Source organism: Vipera berus, assembly GCF_964194415.1.
Source record: "Vipera berus genome assembly, contig: HAP1_SCAFFOLD_40, whole genome shotgun sequence".
Taxonomy (NCBI): domain Eukaryota; kingdom Metazoa; phylum Chordata; class Lepidosauria; order Squamata; family Viperidae; genus Vipera; species Vipera berus.
The window spans coordinates 13978-27562 of record NW_027673652.1 but is presented as its reverse complement, the minus strand read 5'-3'; the positions used below and the strand labels follow the sequence as shown (position 1 = coordinate 27562).

General features: G+C 52.3%; 1 protein-coding gene across 1 annotated transcript; it reads left to right on the top strand.

Moving 5' to 3' along the window:
- Positions 1-7334: 7334 nt before the first annotated feature.
- On the top strand, positions 7335-13069 carry LOC308679211 (peroxiredoxin-5, mitochondrial-like). The gene is made up of 6 exons (XM_081346801.1): positions 7335-7576; positions 8742-8876; positions 9390-9521; positions 11506-11544; positions 11779-11843; positions 12405-13069. Exons 1-6 carry the CDS (start codon positions 7415-7417, stop codon positions 12508-12510), a joined length of 639 nt encoding a protein of 212 aa, XP_081202927.1. The 5' UTR covers positions 7335-7414; the 3' UTR covers positions 12511-13069.
- Positions 13070-13585: the final 516 nt, after the last annotated feature.

Genomic DNA, 13585 nt, shown 5'->3' with positions numbered 1-13585 from the left:
GCCTTGCCTTGCCTTGCCTTGCCTTGCCTTGCCTTGCCTTGCCTTGCCTTGCCTTGCCTTGCCTTGCCTTGCCTTGCCTTGCGCCTTGCCTTGCCTTGCCTTGCCTTGCCTTGCCTTGCCTTGCCTTGCCTTGCCTTGCCTTGCCTTGCCTTGCCTTGCCTTGCCTTGCCTTGCCTTGCCTTGCCTTGCCTTGCCTTGCCTTGCCTTGCCTTGCCTTGCCTTGCCTTGCCTTGCCTTGCCTTGCCTTGCCTTGCCTTGCCTTGCCTTGCCTTGCCTTGCCTTGCCTTGCCTTGCCTTGCCTTGCCTTGCCTTGCCTTGCCTTGCCTTGCCTTGCCTTGCCTTGCCTTGCCTTGCCTTGCCTTGCCTTGCCTTGCCTTGCCTTGCCTTGCCTTGCCTTGCCTTGCCTTGCCTTGCCTTGCCTTGCCTTGCCTTGCCTTGCCTTGCCTTGCCTTGCCTTGCCTTGCCTTGCCTTGCCTTGCCTTGCCTTGCCTTGCCTTGCCTTGCCTTGCCTTGCCTTGCCTTGCCTTGCCTTGCCTTGCCTTGCCTTGCCTTGCCTTGCCTTGCCTTGCCTTGCCTTGCCTTGCCTTGCCTTGCCTTGCCTTGCCTTGCCTTGCCTTGCCTTGCCTTGCCTTGCCTTGCCTTGCCTTGCCTTGCCTTGCCTTGCCTTGCCTTGCCTTGCCTTGCCTTGCCTTGCCTTGCCTTGCCTTGCCTTGCCTTGCCTTGCCTTGCCTTGCCTTGCCTTGCCTTGCCTTGCCTTGCCTTGCCTTGCCTTGCCTTGCCTTGCCTTGCCTTGCCTTGCCTTGCCTTGCCTTGCCTTGCCTTGCCTTGCCTTGCCTTGCCTTGCCTTGCCTTGCCTTGCCTTGCCTTGCCTTGCCTTGCCTTGCCTTGCCTTGCCTTGCCTTGCCTTGCCTTGCCTTGCCTTGCCTTGCCTTGCCTTGCCTTGCCTTGCCTTGCCTTGCCTTGCCTTGCCTTGCCTTGCCTTGCCTTGCCTTGCCTTGCCTTGCCTTGCCTTGCCTTGCCTTGCCTTGCCTTGCCTTGCCTTGCCTTGCCTTGCCTTGCCTTGCCTTGCCTTGCCTTGCCTTGCCTTGCCTTGCCTTGCCTTGCCTTGCCTTGCCTTGCCTTGCCTTGCCTTGCCTTGCCTTGCCTTGCCTTGCCTTGCCTTGCCTTGCCTTGCCTTGCCTTGCCTTGCCTTGCCTTGCCTTGCCTTGCCTTGCCTTGCCTTGCCTTGCCTTGCCTTGCCTTGCCTTGCCTTGCCTTGCCTTGCCTTGCCTTGCCTTGCCTTGCCTTGCCTTGCCTTGCCTTGCCTTGCCTTGCCTTGCCTTGCCTTGCCTTGCCTTGCCTTGCCTTGCCTTGCCTTGCCTTGCCTTGCCTTGCCTTGCCTTGCCTTGCCTTGCCTTGCCTTGCCTTGCCTTGCCTTGCCTTGCCTTGCCTTGCCTTGCCTTGCCTTGCCTTGCCTTGCCTTGCCTTGCCTTGCCTTGCCTTGCCTTGCCTTGCCTTGCCTTGCCTTGCCTTGCCTTGCCTTGCCTTGCCTTGCCTTGCCTTGCCTTGCCTTGCCTTGCCTTGCCTTGCCTTGCCTTGCCTTGCCTTGCCTTGCCTTGCCTTGCCTTGCCTTGCCTTGCCTTGCCTTGCCTTGCCTTGCCTTGCCTTGCCTTGCCTTGCCTTGCCTTGCCTTGCCTTGCCTTGCCTTGCCTTGCCTTGCCTTGCCTTGCCTTGCCTTGCCTTGCCTTGCCTTGCCTTGCCTTGCCTTGCCTTGCCTTGCCTTGCCTTGCCTTGCCTTGCCTTGCCTTGCCTTGCCTTGCCTTGCCTTGCCTTGCCTTGCCTTGCCTTGCCTTGCCTTGCCTTGCCTTGCCTTGCCTTGCCTTGCCTTGCCTTGCCTTGCCTTGCCTTGCCTTGCCTTGCCTTGCCTTGCCTTGCCTTGCCTTGCCTTGCCTTGCCTTGCCTTGCCTTGCCTTGCCTTGCCTTGCCTTGCCTTGCCTTGCCTTGCCTTGCCTTGCCTTGCCTTGCCTTGCCTTGCCTTGCCTTGCCTTGCCTTGCCTTGCCTTGCCTTGCCTTGCCTTGCCTTGCCTTGCCTTGCCTTGCCTTGCCTTGCCTTGCCTTGCCTTGCCTTGCCTTGCCTTGCCTTGCCTTGCCTTGCCTTGCCTTGCCTTGCCTTGCCTTGCCTTGCCTTGCCTTGCCTTGCCTTGCCTTGCCTTGCCTTGCCTTGCCTTGCCTTGCCTTGCCTTGCCTTGCCTTGCCTTGCCTTGCCTTGCCTTGCCTTGCCTTGCCTTGCCTTGCCTTGCCTTGCCTTGCCTTGCCTTGCCTTGCCTTGCCTTGCCTTGCCTTGCCTTGCCTTGCCTTGCCTTGCCTTGCCTTGCCTTGCCTTGCCTTGCCTTGCCTTGCCTTGCCTTGCCTTGCCTTGCCTTGCCTTGCCTTGCCTTGCCTTGCCTTGCCTTGCCTTGCCTTGCCTTGCCTTGCCTTGCCTTGCCTTGCCTTGCCTTGCCTTGCCTTGCCTTGCCTTGCCTTGCCTTGCCTTGCCTTGCCTTGCCTTGCCTTGCCTTGCCTTGCCTTGCCTTGCCTTGCCTTGCCTTGCCTTGCCTTGCCTTGCCTTGCCTTGCCTTGCCTTGCCTTGCCTTGCCTTGCCTTGCCTTGCCTTGCCTTGCCTTGCCTTGCCTTGCCTTGCCTTGCCTTGCCTTGCCTTGCCTTGCCTTGCCTTGCCTTGCCTTGCCTTGCCTTGCCTTGCCTTGCCTTGCCTTGCCTTGCCTTGCCTTGCCTTGCCTTGCCTTGCCTTGCCTTGCCTTGCCTTGCCTTGCCTTGCCTTGCCTTGCCTTGCCTTGCCTTGCCTTGCCTTGCCTTGCCTTGCCTTGCCTTGCCTTGCCTTGCCTTGCCTTGCCTTGCCTTGCCTTGCCTTGCCTTGCCTTGCCTTGCCTTGCCTTGCCTTGCCTTGCCTTGCCTTGCCTTGCCTTGCCTTGCCTTGCCTTGCCTTGCCTTGCCTTGCCTTGCCTTGCCTTGCCTTGCCTTGCCTTGCCTTGCCTTGCCTTGCCTTGCCTTGCCTTGCCTTGCCTTGCCTTGCCTTGCCTTGCCTTGCCTTGCCTTGCCTTGCCTTGCCTTGCCTTGCCTTGCCTTGCCTTGCCTTGCCTTGCCTTGCCTTGCCTTGCCTTGCCTTGCCTTGCCTTGCCTTGCCTTGCCTTGCCTTGCCTTGCCTTGCCTTGCCTTGCCTTGCCTTGCCTTGCCTTGCCTTGCCTTGCCTTGCCTTGCCTTGCCTTGCCTTGCCTTGCCTTGCCTTGCCTTGCCTTGCCTTGCCTTGCCTTGCCTTGCCTTGCCTTGCCTTGCCTTGCCTTGCCTTGCCTTGCCTTGCCTTGCCTTGCCTTGCCTTGCCTTGCCTTGCCTTGCCTTGCCTTGCCTTGCCTTGCCTTGCCTTGCCTTGCCTTGCCTTGCCTTGCCTTGCCTTGCCTTGCCTTGCCTTGCCTTGCCTTGCCTTGCCTTGCCTTGCCTTGCCTTGCCTTGCCTTGCCTTGCCTTGCCTTGCCTTGCCTTGCCTTGCCTTGCCTTGCCTTGCCTTGCCTTGCCTTGCCTTGCCTTGCCTTGCCTTGCCTTGCCTTGCCTTGCCTTGCCTTGCCTTGCCTTGCCTTGCCTTGCCTTGCCTTGCCTTGCCTTGCCTTGCCTTGCCTTGCCTTGCCTTGCCTTGCCTTGCCTTGCCTTGCCTTGCCTTGCCTTGCCTTGCCTTGCCTTGCCTTGCCTTGCCTTGCCTTGCCTTGCCTTGCCTTGCCTTGCCTTGCCTTGCCTTGCCTTGCCTTGCCTTGCCTTGCCTTGCCTTGCCTTGCCTTGCCTTGCCTTGCCTTGCCTTGCCTTGCCTTGCCTTGCCTTGCCTTGCCTTGCCTTGCCTTGCCTTGCCTTGCCTTGCCTTGCCTTGCCTTGCCTTGCCTTGCCTTGCCTTGCCTTGCCTTGCCTTGCCTTGCCTTGCCTTGCCTTGCCTTGCCTTGCCTTGCCTTGCCTTGCCTTGCCTTGCCTTGCCTTGCCTTGCCTTGCCTTGCCTTGCCTTGCCTTGCCTTGCCTTGCCTTGCCTTGCCTTGCCTTGCCTTGCCTTGCCTTGCCTTGCCTTGCCTTGCCTTGCCTTGCCTTGCCTTGCCTTGCCTTGCCTTGCCTTGCCTTGCCTTGCCTTGCCTTGCCTTGCCTTGCCTTGCCTTGCCTTGCCTTGCCTTGCCTTGCCTTGCCTTGCCTTGCCTTGCCTTGCCTTGCCTTGCCTTGCCTTGCCTTGCCTTGCCTTGCCTTGCCTTGCCTTGCCTTGCCTTGCCTTGCCTTGCCTTGCCTTGCCTTGCCTTGCCTTGCCTTGCCTTGCCTTGCCTTGCCTTGCCTTGCCTTGCCTTGCCTTGCCTTGCCTTGCCTTGCCTTGCCTTGCCTTGCCTTGCCTTGCCTTGCCTTGCCTTGCCTTGCCTTGCCTTGCCTTGCCTTGCCTTGCCTTGCCTTGCCTTGCCTTGCCCATGTTTGAAAATGCCCCCAGCTGACTAGAAGGAGAAGGAAGAGGACTTACACTTTCTGCAGCACCCACCAGAGCTGCCCATTCGATTTTGGCCACCATCCGTGCAGTAAACTCTGCGTTGAAGTCGATATTGTTCACCTTGACCTCTGTAGCCTGTGGGCAGAAGAGACAGAAAGGTTTAAATCTCGGGAAACCCTTAAAACAAGGTTTATGGTGCAGTTAAGCAGGCTGCAATTCTTATTTCCCCATCTTCCTAGGGGCAGAACGGTCCACAGCCCTTCCCAGTTTGGGACTGGGTGTTCTGTACCAGCCTGCTTCCGGCCCTGCATCAAAAGCAGGGACAACCCCTTTACAAACGGCAAGAGGCTGGAATAAAGCCTCCCAAATTTATTCACATAAAACAGAGCAAGACAAGACACCAAACCATAAAACGTGAGCTAAGAAACAGGAACTATCCAAGCGATTGCCTTCAGCAAACCAGCCCTCCCCTTATATAGAGTTCAGGGCGTGGCTTCTCTCCCCTCCTTCCGAGAAGCCCCATTGCCTTCCTCTGTTTACTCCTAATTGACTGCCTCCTGCGTCAGGTGTCCTTGAACAGGGCCAGCTGTGGGTCATCTTCATCCACGCTGTCAGGCTCACACAGGTGGGTCTCTCATCAGCAAGGTCTTCAACACCCCCCTCCTCCTCCTCTGAGTCGTCCGACCCAACTGCCAAACCCACAGGCTGACCCTGAATCACAACACTGGGCTACGTTAGGAAGCCTCGTTTCTGCCTGCCCAATTTGCTCCAAGCAGGCTGGGCACCTTGTGGGTCCCATCAGCCAAGGCATGTTGTCAGCCGGTGGGCACCAGGAGAAGTGCCTTCTCTGCCACGGGTCCTACCCATTGGGCTATTCTGCCTTCAGGTATCAGGAGGGCCACCACCCTCTTGGTTTTTCTGTAAGACTGTGAAGACTTGAATATGAGTCAGGCCCCAAGTGAGTTAAGGGTCTTGTTTCCTGGCTGTACTAACCTTGCATCGTAACAATTCTACTTTGGGGCCATATATTTTTATTTTGTTCTAGATTTGTTTATCCCACCTTTATTATTTTTATAGATAAAAATAACAGAAAAACAAGAGTTGGGAGGGAGGGCCTTGGAGGTCTTCTAGTCCAGCCCCCTGCTCAAACAGGAGACCGAGACTGTTTGGTCTAATGGTTAAAGCGCCAGGCTAGAAAGCAGGGGACGGTTGAGTTCTAGTCCCACCTTAGGCATGAAAACCAGCAGGGTGACTTTGGGCCAGGGACTCTTAGTCGGATCCACCTCACAGGGTTGTTGTGGGGAAAAGAGGAGGAGGAGGAGGAAGGAGCATTGTATACTGTATGTTCGCCACCTGGAGTAATTTCTAAAAACAATAAAAGATAAAATACAAATGAATACATCATTCAAGGGGGCAAACATACATTACATAGTCCTCTTTCCTCCTCCTATTTTCCCAACAACAACAACAACCCTGTGAGGTGGGTTGGGCCAATTCATTTTGTACCACCTTAATTACTTTTTAAAAATGTTTTATGATATACACCGCCCAGATTGAGTGGCTCGGAGAAATGAAACCAAATAAACAAGCAAGCAGCTAGGCTGGGGATGATGGGATCCCAAGCACGACGACGCAGTCCCTTCAGCAAGGCTCCAATGTCAGATTTAGGACTACCAGACCCATCTTCTCTCTCTTTGCTCCCATCTAAAACTAAGAAACCCTAAAGGAGGGGGAGTTGGGGATGATGGGAGCTGAAACCTGGAGAATGCAAAACTGGGGGAGCCTGGCTGGGGGAATGGGAGTTGGAGCGCAGCACTAAAGCGATGGGCTATGTAGTCCAGCCTGCTGTGAAGGGAGGCGGGGGAAGGCTTTGCCATCCTCGCTTACCTTTATGAGAAGGGGAAACCCTCCTCCGGCTCGCACGCCCCGCACGTGAGAAGTGAGCATGTTGTGGGTCAGGAGTTTCATGCTTTCGGTCCGCCGAGCGAGCAGGGAAGGAAGGGCAAGTGCACGCGGGGATCCCTTCCGGTCTGCTTCCGGTTTGGGGTAAACAAAAGCCGCCGGTCTTTCCTCCCACTTCCGGAGATTTTGTGCAACGCTCGCTTGGGTCCTCCGGGAAACGCGAGCCCGCGCGATACGGGGTTCCGGGGGTCTGAGGGTTCCTGGTCGCAGAGACTTTCGTCGTCTTTACAACCTTTCTTGCCACAATTGTTAAGTTAGCAACGCAGTTGTTAAGTGAATCAGGCGAACCGTCATAAATAGGAGCCATTTGACAAGCGTCCAAAATTTGGGCAGTGACCCTAGGGATGCTGCAAGAAGCATAAATGTGGAAAAACAACCATGTCGCTTTTTTCAGCGCCGTTGTAACTTGGGAGTGGTCGAATGGTCACTAAACGAAGGCTTGTTAAGTCGAAGACGCTCTGATCTGGCCTTCATCTAACGGCACTAATGATGCTACCTAGTTTGGGTCACAAAAACCTCTGCAAGAGAACAGTCAAGCTCAGAGAACACCAAGGACCACTTACAAGCCTTGGACTACAAGCCCCATCTTACACCAGGCTGTGCCTCCAAAGGCTGGGAATGGGGGGGATTTGACAAGACGCCAAACCATTTAGCAATCAATCAATCAAGTCAAAGAGGACCAAGCTTGCAACTTATACGTTTTCTCTTCGGTAATGCAATTCCCAAACGGATGCAAAGCTAAATCCAATTCCATTTTTTTCTTTTTTTGCAAAAAAATATATAAATGTTTACGATTACAATAAAGTAAAACGGATGTATTCCTACTCTCTTGTCTTTCCCCCACCCATCCATCCCTCGGGGGAAAGAAAAAAAAAGCCCTCCCACCCACCTCCCGGGACGCGTGCACGGTCGGGGACGCGCGCCAGAGCAAGCCCGGGCGGCGGAGCGGGCGAAAAACTTCAAAAGGTTGCGCGTTGCCATGGCGGCTGTCACTCCCGGGATTTCCATGGCAACGGGGTGGAACCGGGCGGGGGCGCTGGGGCGAGTCTGTTGGGGAGCCGGGACGGCTTCTCGGCTTGCAAACTCTGGGGTGACCCGCCGGGCCTTTGCCTCGGGAGCCGCAGCCATGGCGGCCCTTAAGGTGAGTGCAAAAAAAAAGAAAACTCCGTGCAAAAGGACGTTGCCAATCGTGCAATTTGCACACTTGGGGGGGGGGGGTTGGCCTGATTTGCAAATAGCTGAGGGTGCAAGAATCCCCGTGCAATGGCCTCCACAGGGGGTTAGGAAGCGCCCTCCGTTTGCAAAGTCACCGCCGTGTAAGAGGTCAGTGCAAAAGGACAGTGGTAATTGTGCAATTTGCACATTTCGGAGGGGGGGGTTCGCCTCCTGATGTGCCAGCAGCTGGGGGCAGAGACCCCTTTGCAATGACCTTGAACTGGGCTTAGAAAGAGCCCTCCCTTCTAAAGTCAGCTCATGCAAGGGGTCAGTGCAAGGACACTAATAACTGTGCAATTTGCACTCTTGGGGAGGTGGAGTTCCCCTCCCGATGTGCCAACAGCTGGGAGCAGGGACCCCAGTGCAATGACCTTGAACTAGGCTTCAAAAGCGCTGTACAAGGGGGTCAGTGCAAAAGGACACTAATAATTGTGCAATTTGCACATTTTGGGCGGGGGAATTGGCCTCCTGATGTGCCAACAGAACCCCCAAAAGGGGCGTGCCGAATGAGTGATAAATGATATGCGTGCAATACTGGACATGTTTGATGCAATGCTAGGCTGTTGCATAAGCTGGGTTACAAAACGTGCCGTATGTTGGACACTCAGCCTAGCTAAGCCAGAATGTAGCTTGGTTTCTTTCGTTAGATATTAATACCGTATGCAGAACACTTACTCAGTTCTCAGGAACTAACATATTTCAAAATGTAACCTATAAGACAGGCAGTCCTCGACTTAGGACAGTCCCTTCAGTGACCGAAGTTATAACAGCACTGGAAAAAAAAGTGAATTATAACCAGTTTATCACACTTGCGACCATTGCAGCATCCGCAGAGTCACGTGATCGAAATTCGAACACTTCAAAACTTGACTCCCATTTACGACGGTTGCATTGTCCTGGGGTCATGTGACCCTCTTTTCTGACGAGCAAAGTCAATGGGGAAGCCAGATTCACTTAACAACCGTGTCCCTAAGCTTAGCAACTTGCAGGGAATTCCCTGGGTCACGTGATTCCCTTTTGCAACCTGATAGGCAAGGTGTGCTGGCTAGGGAATTCTGGGAAATTAAGTCCGGCTGTTTTCTTTTCGACAGGTGGGCGACAAGCTGCCCGGCGTGGAAGTTTACGAGGGAGACCCTTCCAACAAAGTCAACCTGTCCAGCCTCTTCATGGGGAAAAAGGGCATTCTTTTTGGGGTGCCCGGTGCCTTCACCCCTGGTTGTTCCCAAGTGAGTAAGAGCCCATTTTGCAATCCGCCACGGAGTTGAGAATTTGAGACTGCTCTGAGCACCACAAAAGCCTTAAAGTTTTGAGAACTCGGCTCGAGGTGGAGCACAATTCGTTTAGTGACTGTTCAAAGTTACAAGGGACTGACAGCATTTTTTCCATGCTGGCCACCTCTGCCACATCCCCGTGGTCACGTGATCAAAATTCAGAGGCTCGGCAACTGACTCGTCTTTACGACGGTCGCAATGTTCCCGGGGGTGTGTGTGTGTGTGTGTCACGTGACAAGCAAAGTCAGTGGGGAATCCCGATTCATTTAGCAACCGTATTGCTAACCTGATAACTGAAATGATTCACTTAAGAACTGGGGCAAGTAAGGTCCTAAAATGGAGCAGGCAAAACTCACTTCACAAATGTTTTGTCCCTTAGCCATAGGAACGTTGGGCTGGGTCGTGGTCGCGAGTTGAAGACTTATCTGTCATTTTTCTTTTCTTTTTTCGTTTTGTGCCCGATGACAGACGCATCTGCCCGGCTACGTGGAGAAAGCAGGGCAACTGAAGGGCAAAGGGGTTGAGATCATTGCTTGCCTGTCGGTCAACGATATTTTTGTCATGAACGAATGGGGAAAGGCTCACAAAGCAGAAGGAAAGGTAAAATAATGCTCTCTGTGTGTTTGTGTGTGTGTGTGTGTGTGTGTGTGTTACAGGATAGGAGATTTCCCCCCCACTTCTTTTTAATTTTTCCAAGACACAAAGCATTGGAAACAAAAATTGATACTGGTGTTTCTTAAACGGCGATTTTAAGAAGAGTGGACTCCGAGTCCCAGAATTCCGCAGCTTGGAATTCTGGGAGTTCTGCAGCCAGCCCACCAAGAAATTCTATAAGTTGCCAAGGTTGAGAAGTAGTTGGTCGAAGCTTAGATTCCCACAGGCAAATAGAGAGGAAAGCATGTTATTTGGGGAATTCTGGGAGTTGAAGTCCACCCCTCTTAAAGCAGGCTGGCTGGGGGATTCTGGGAGTTGAAGTCCACCCCTCTTAAAGCATCCTCTGGCTGGGGAATTCTGGGAGTTGAAATCCACCCCTCTTAAAGCAGTCTGGCTGGAGAATTCTGGGAGTTGAAGTCCACTTACTTTAAGCATGCTGGCTGGGGAATTCTGGGAGTTGAAGTCCACCCATCTTCAAGTTTTTCAGGTTTGAGCTACATCTTGTTTTGAAGAATTCGAGTAACACCTGGGAAGATACAAGGAGCCTGAAATGAAACTATTAGCCAGAAATATTTCATTTTCAGCTTTTGCTTTTTGCAAGATTATGCAAGACTCGTGTTGTTGCCCAGGTTTATATAACTGAATATGATTCATAATTCATGGTGCAGTCGCCAGATGTCACAGATGGGAAGATACAGAGAAACGCTGATCTTGGCATCTTGGTTTATACAAACCTGGCTACCCACCCACCCGTTCTTTTCGTTCTCTTTATGTACACATTCTGGAATTTATTTGCAGCAAGATTTGTTTCCTTCCTTCGAAGCAGGAACCCAACAGAAGTCTACCAAAGTTGCTGCCAAATTACAATTCTTTAAGCGCCAGAGAGGGAGAAAAACATTATTTTTTTCATGTTTTTTAGAGAGATTGGCCACAACTTTCTTATTTCTCTGCTGTCACGTTGGTTAGGTTGGCGTAACAGTGTGCGAGAATGACCTTGGAGACGGGAGGAAGTTCTTGACTTACAATAGTTTAGTCATCGAAGTTTATTTATTTATTTATTTATTGAATTTCTATACCGCCCTTCTCCCGAAGGACGGTACTCAATAAAAGTGACTTACGACTTTTTCACACAAGACCGCTGCAGCATCCCCAGAGTCACATGATCAAAATCCAGATGCTTGGCAACTGACTTGTACTTAATGACAGTTGCGGTGTTCCCGTGTCGTGGGATCCCCGTTTGTGACTTTCTGACCAGCAAAGTCAATGGGGAAAGCCAGATTCACTTAACAGACGTGTTACTAGCTTGACACCTCCGGCAAGGAAGGTTGTAAAATGAGGCAAAACTCACTTAACGAATGAGCAACCGTCGTAACTTGAGGACTAGCTGTAGTAGTAGCAGTGGGGCCACGTCCCTGTGGGTGGAGGCTCTTAACTAGCCCAGGTTGCTTCTTAATGAAAAGAATGTGAGCTAATGAACCAAGAGGGCTGGGAGAGAGGCCAAACCCCTTGAGAAAAGACATTTTTATGGATAATTGGCGCAGCTTTTGAGGCTGCTTGCTTTGAGCTCCCGGTGGAGTTTCCCAGAAGTTGCTCAACGCATCTCAGCAACTGAACAGCAGTCATTTCTCTGCCCGCCCTTCCCAAAGGCAAAATAATCTGATTTTCACATTACGGCGTGGCATGTGGTTTGCCCCTTAGCTACTGCTAACCTTAGCAAATCTTGCTCGTTGTGCCACATAATCGTGCCCAGGCAAATAGACTTTTTCTGTTTTTTTGCCTTTAAAACTTTTCTGCACATAATTTGGTCCGTTTTCCACTGGGGAAGAGGGAAGCTAAGAGGCTGACTCACGGTTGGGAAAGGCTAGGAATTGCTCCATGTTGTGATTTTTTAAAAAAAATAATAATTGGTGTTTGTTTTCTCTCTCCACAGGTGCGGATGCTGGCTGATCCAACAGGGGCTTTTGGCAAGGTACGGAAAGACCCGGCGAAGTGTGGGGGTTTGGGCGCTCGGCTAGGAGAGCCCCAGGTGTGGGAATTATGGACTTGGACTGGCCCAAAGTCACCGAGCTGGCTTTCATGCCCAAGGCAGGACTAGAACTCACCGTCTCCTGCTTTCTCATCTGGTGCCTGAACCACTAGACCAAACTGCCTCAAATCTCCCAGACAATGAAGGTCAGCCCCAATTTTGCTTGTTTCCCCACAGGCCACCAATCTCTTGCTTGACAAGGACTCTCTCCGGCAGTTGTTTGGGACAAACCGATCCAAAAGGTCTGAGAACCGCAAATTGCATTTTGTGTCTGTGTGTTAGTGTGTGTGTGTGTGTGTGTGAGAGAGAGAGAGAGAGAGAGAGAGAGAGAGATTTCTTCCTTTCCAAAACCTTTACAGCAGGGGTCTTCAAACTTGGCCCTTTTATGACTTGTGGACTTCAACTCCCAGAATTCTTCAGCCAGGCACGCGTTGAAGTCCACAAGTCATAAAAGGGCCAAGTTTGAAGACCCCTGCCTTAAAGCCTGGGGATGCTGCAAGGGTTGTGTGAAAAACGGTCCTAGGTCCCTTGTTTCAATGCCGTTGTAACTTCAAACGGTCACTCAATGAACCGTGGTAAGTCAAGGACTACCTTCAAGGGCACCTCCGTTGAATTGAACCCCGGCTGAATCTTCTCAGCTCTAACTTGAGGTCTTCCTGCAAACCCCCATCCACCACCCACCCCCAAAATAAGGCCCTCTCAGTCCGGAAAATAAATGGAAAAATCTTAAATCTTTCCCACCCATTATTTTCCTTCCGATCGCCCTCCCGGTTTTATTCTCTTCCCCCCTTTTTTCCCCCCAGGTTCTCCATGGTGGTGGAGGACAGCATTGTGAAGTCCCTCAACGTGGAAGAGGACGGGACGGGACTCACCTGCAGCCTGGCCAGCAACATCGTCTCCCAGCTCTGAGGCACAGACCCCCGTTTCCCCCCCAGCCCCACCGTTGCTGATCTTAGCCCTACGCAAACCAGTTGGTTCCTACCAGGCGGATGGCCCTTGGCGGGATTTTGGAATTGGCTCAGGAGACGGAGTCGTGTGTCTTGACATAATTGTGGAGTCCTTGGGGCTCTCTGAGCTTCGAGACGTTTCATGACCCAACTAGGTAACATCATCAGTGCTAGAAGCGGTTTGCTCTCTGTTTAGATATCAGTAGCCTGCCCTGTTGGCGTTGGGGAGGGTGTTTTCATTTTGATAGATCCTTGATTAGGCTGTTCCTTGTTTGATTGTCGGAGTTGATAGCAGCAAGTCCCTTTGTCTAAAAAAAAAAAAAAGAGAGTCAAGCCTTGTAGCACTGATGATGTTGCCTAGTTGGGTCATGAAACGTCTGCCGGAAAACCACCCAGCTCAGAGAGCACCAAGGACCCCATAGTTTAAACCTGAGCTGGAAATATTCTCTTCTGTTGGTTTACGCGATTGTTTTCGCTACTTCTCTGTTCCTTTTGATTGCAAATAAATAGTCTGAAATGAAGCTGAGGTCTCAACTTGTTTCATGGGGGTTACATCAAGGGCTCACGTTGGCTAGGGAGCAAAGGGCAAACCCCCACATAAATCCAGCCACACACTTCCATCTGAGAAGAAAAAAAATGTTCCTTCACTTGACGAATGAAGGAACCCAGGAGTGACTCAAGTTGTTAAAAAAACCTCCATTTTTAAAAACATCTCTTAAAAAAAAATACAGGGAGGTCCCAGGCCTGCTTTTTTTTAAAAAAAATATCATAATTTATCGCAACTCAAAAGGGTTGAATTAACGTACGAACGAGATGGATTATTCACCCGTGTTCCTGTCTTTCTGATGGGGGTGGGGAGGAAGGAGAAACACACCTCGTTCTATTTCGGTGAGATGGTTGAAACCGCGGACAGTGGATGTGTGAAAAAGCAAGAGACATTTTGGGTGCAACTTTGTATAATGATGCAAAAGCTCTTCTCCGTGAGCTGCATTGGCTTCCGGTTGCCCTCCGGGTGAAATTCAAGGTGCTGGTAATGA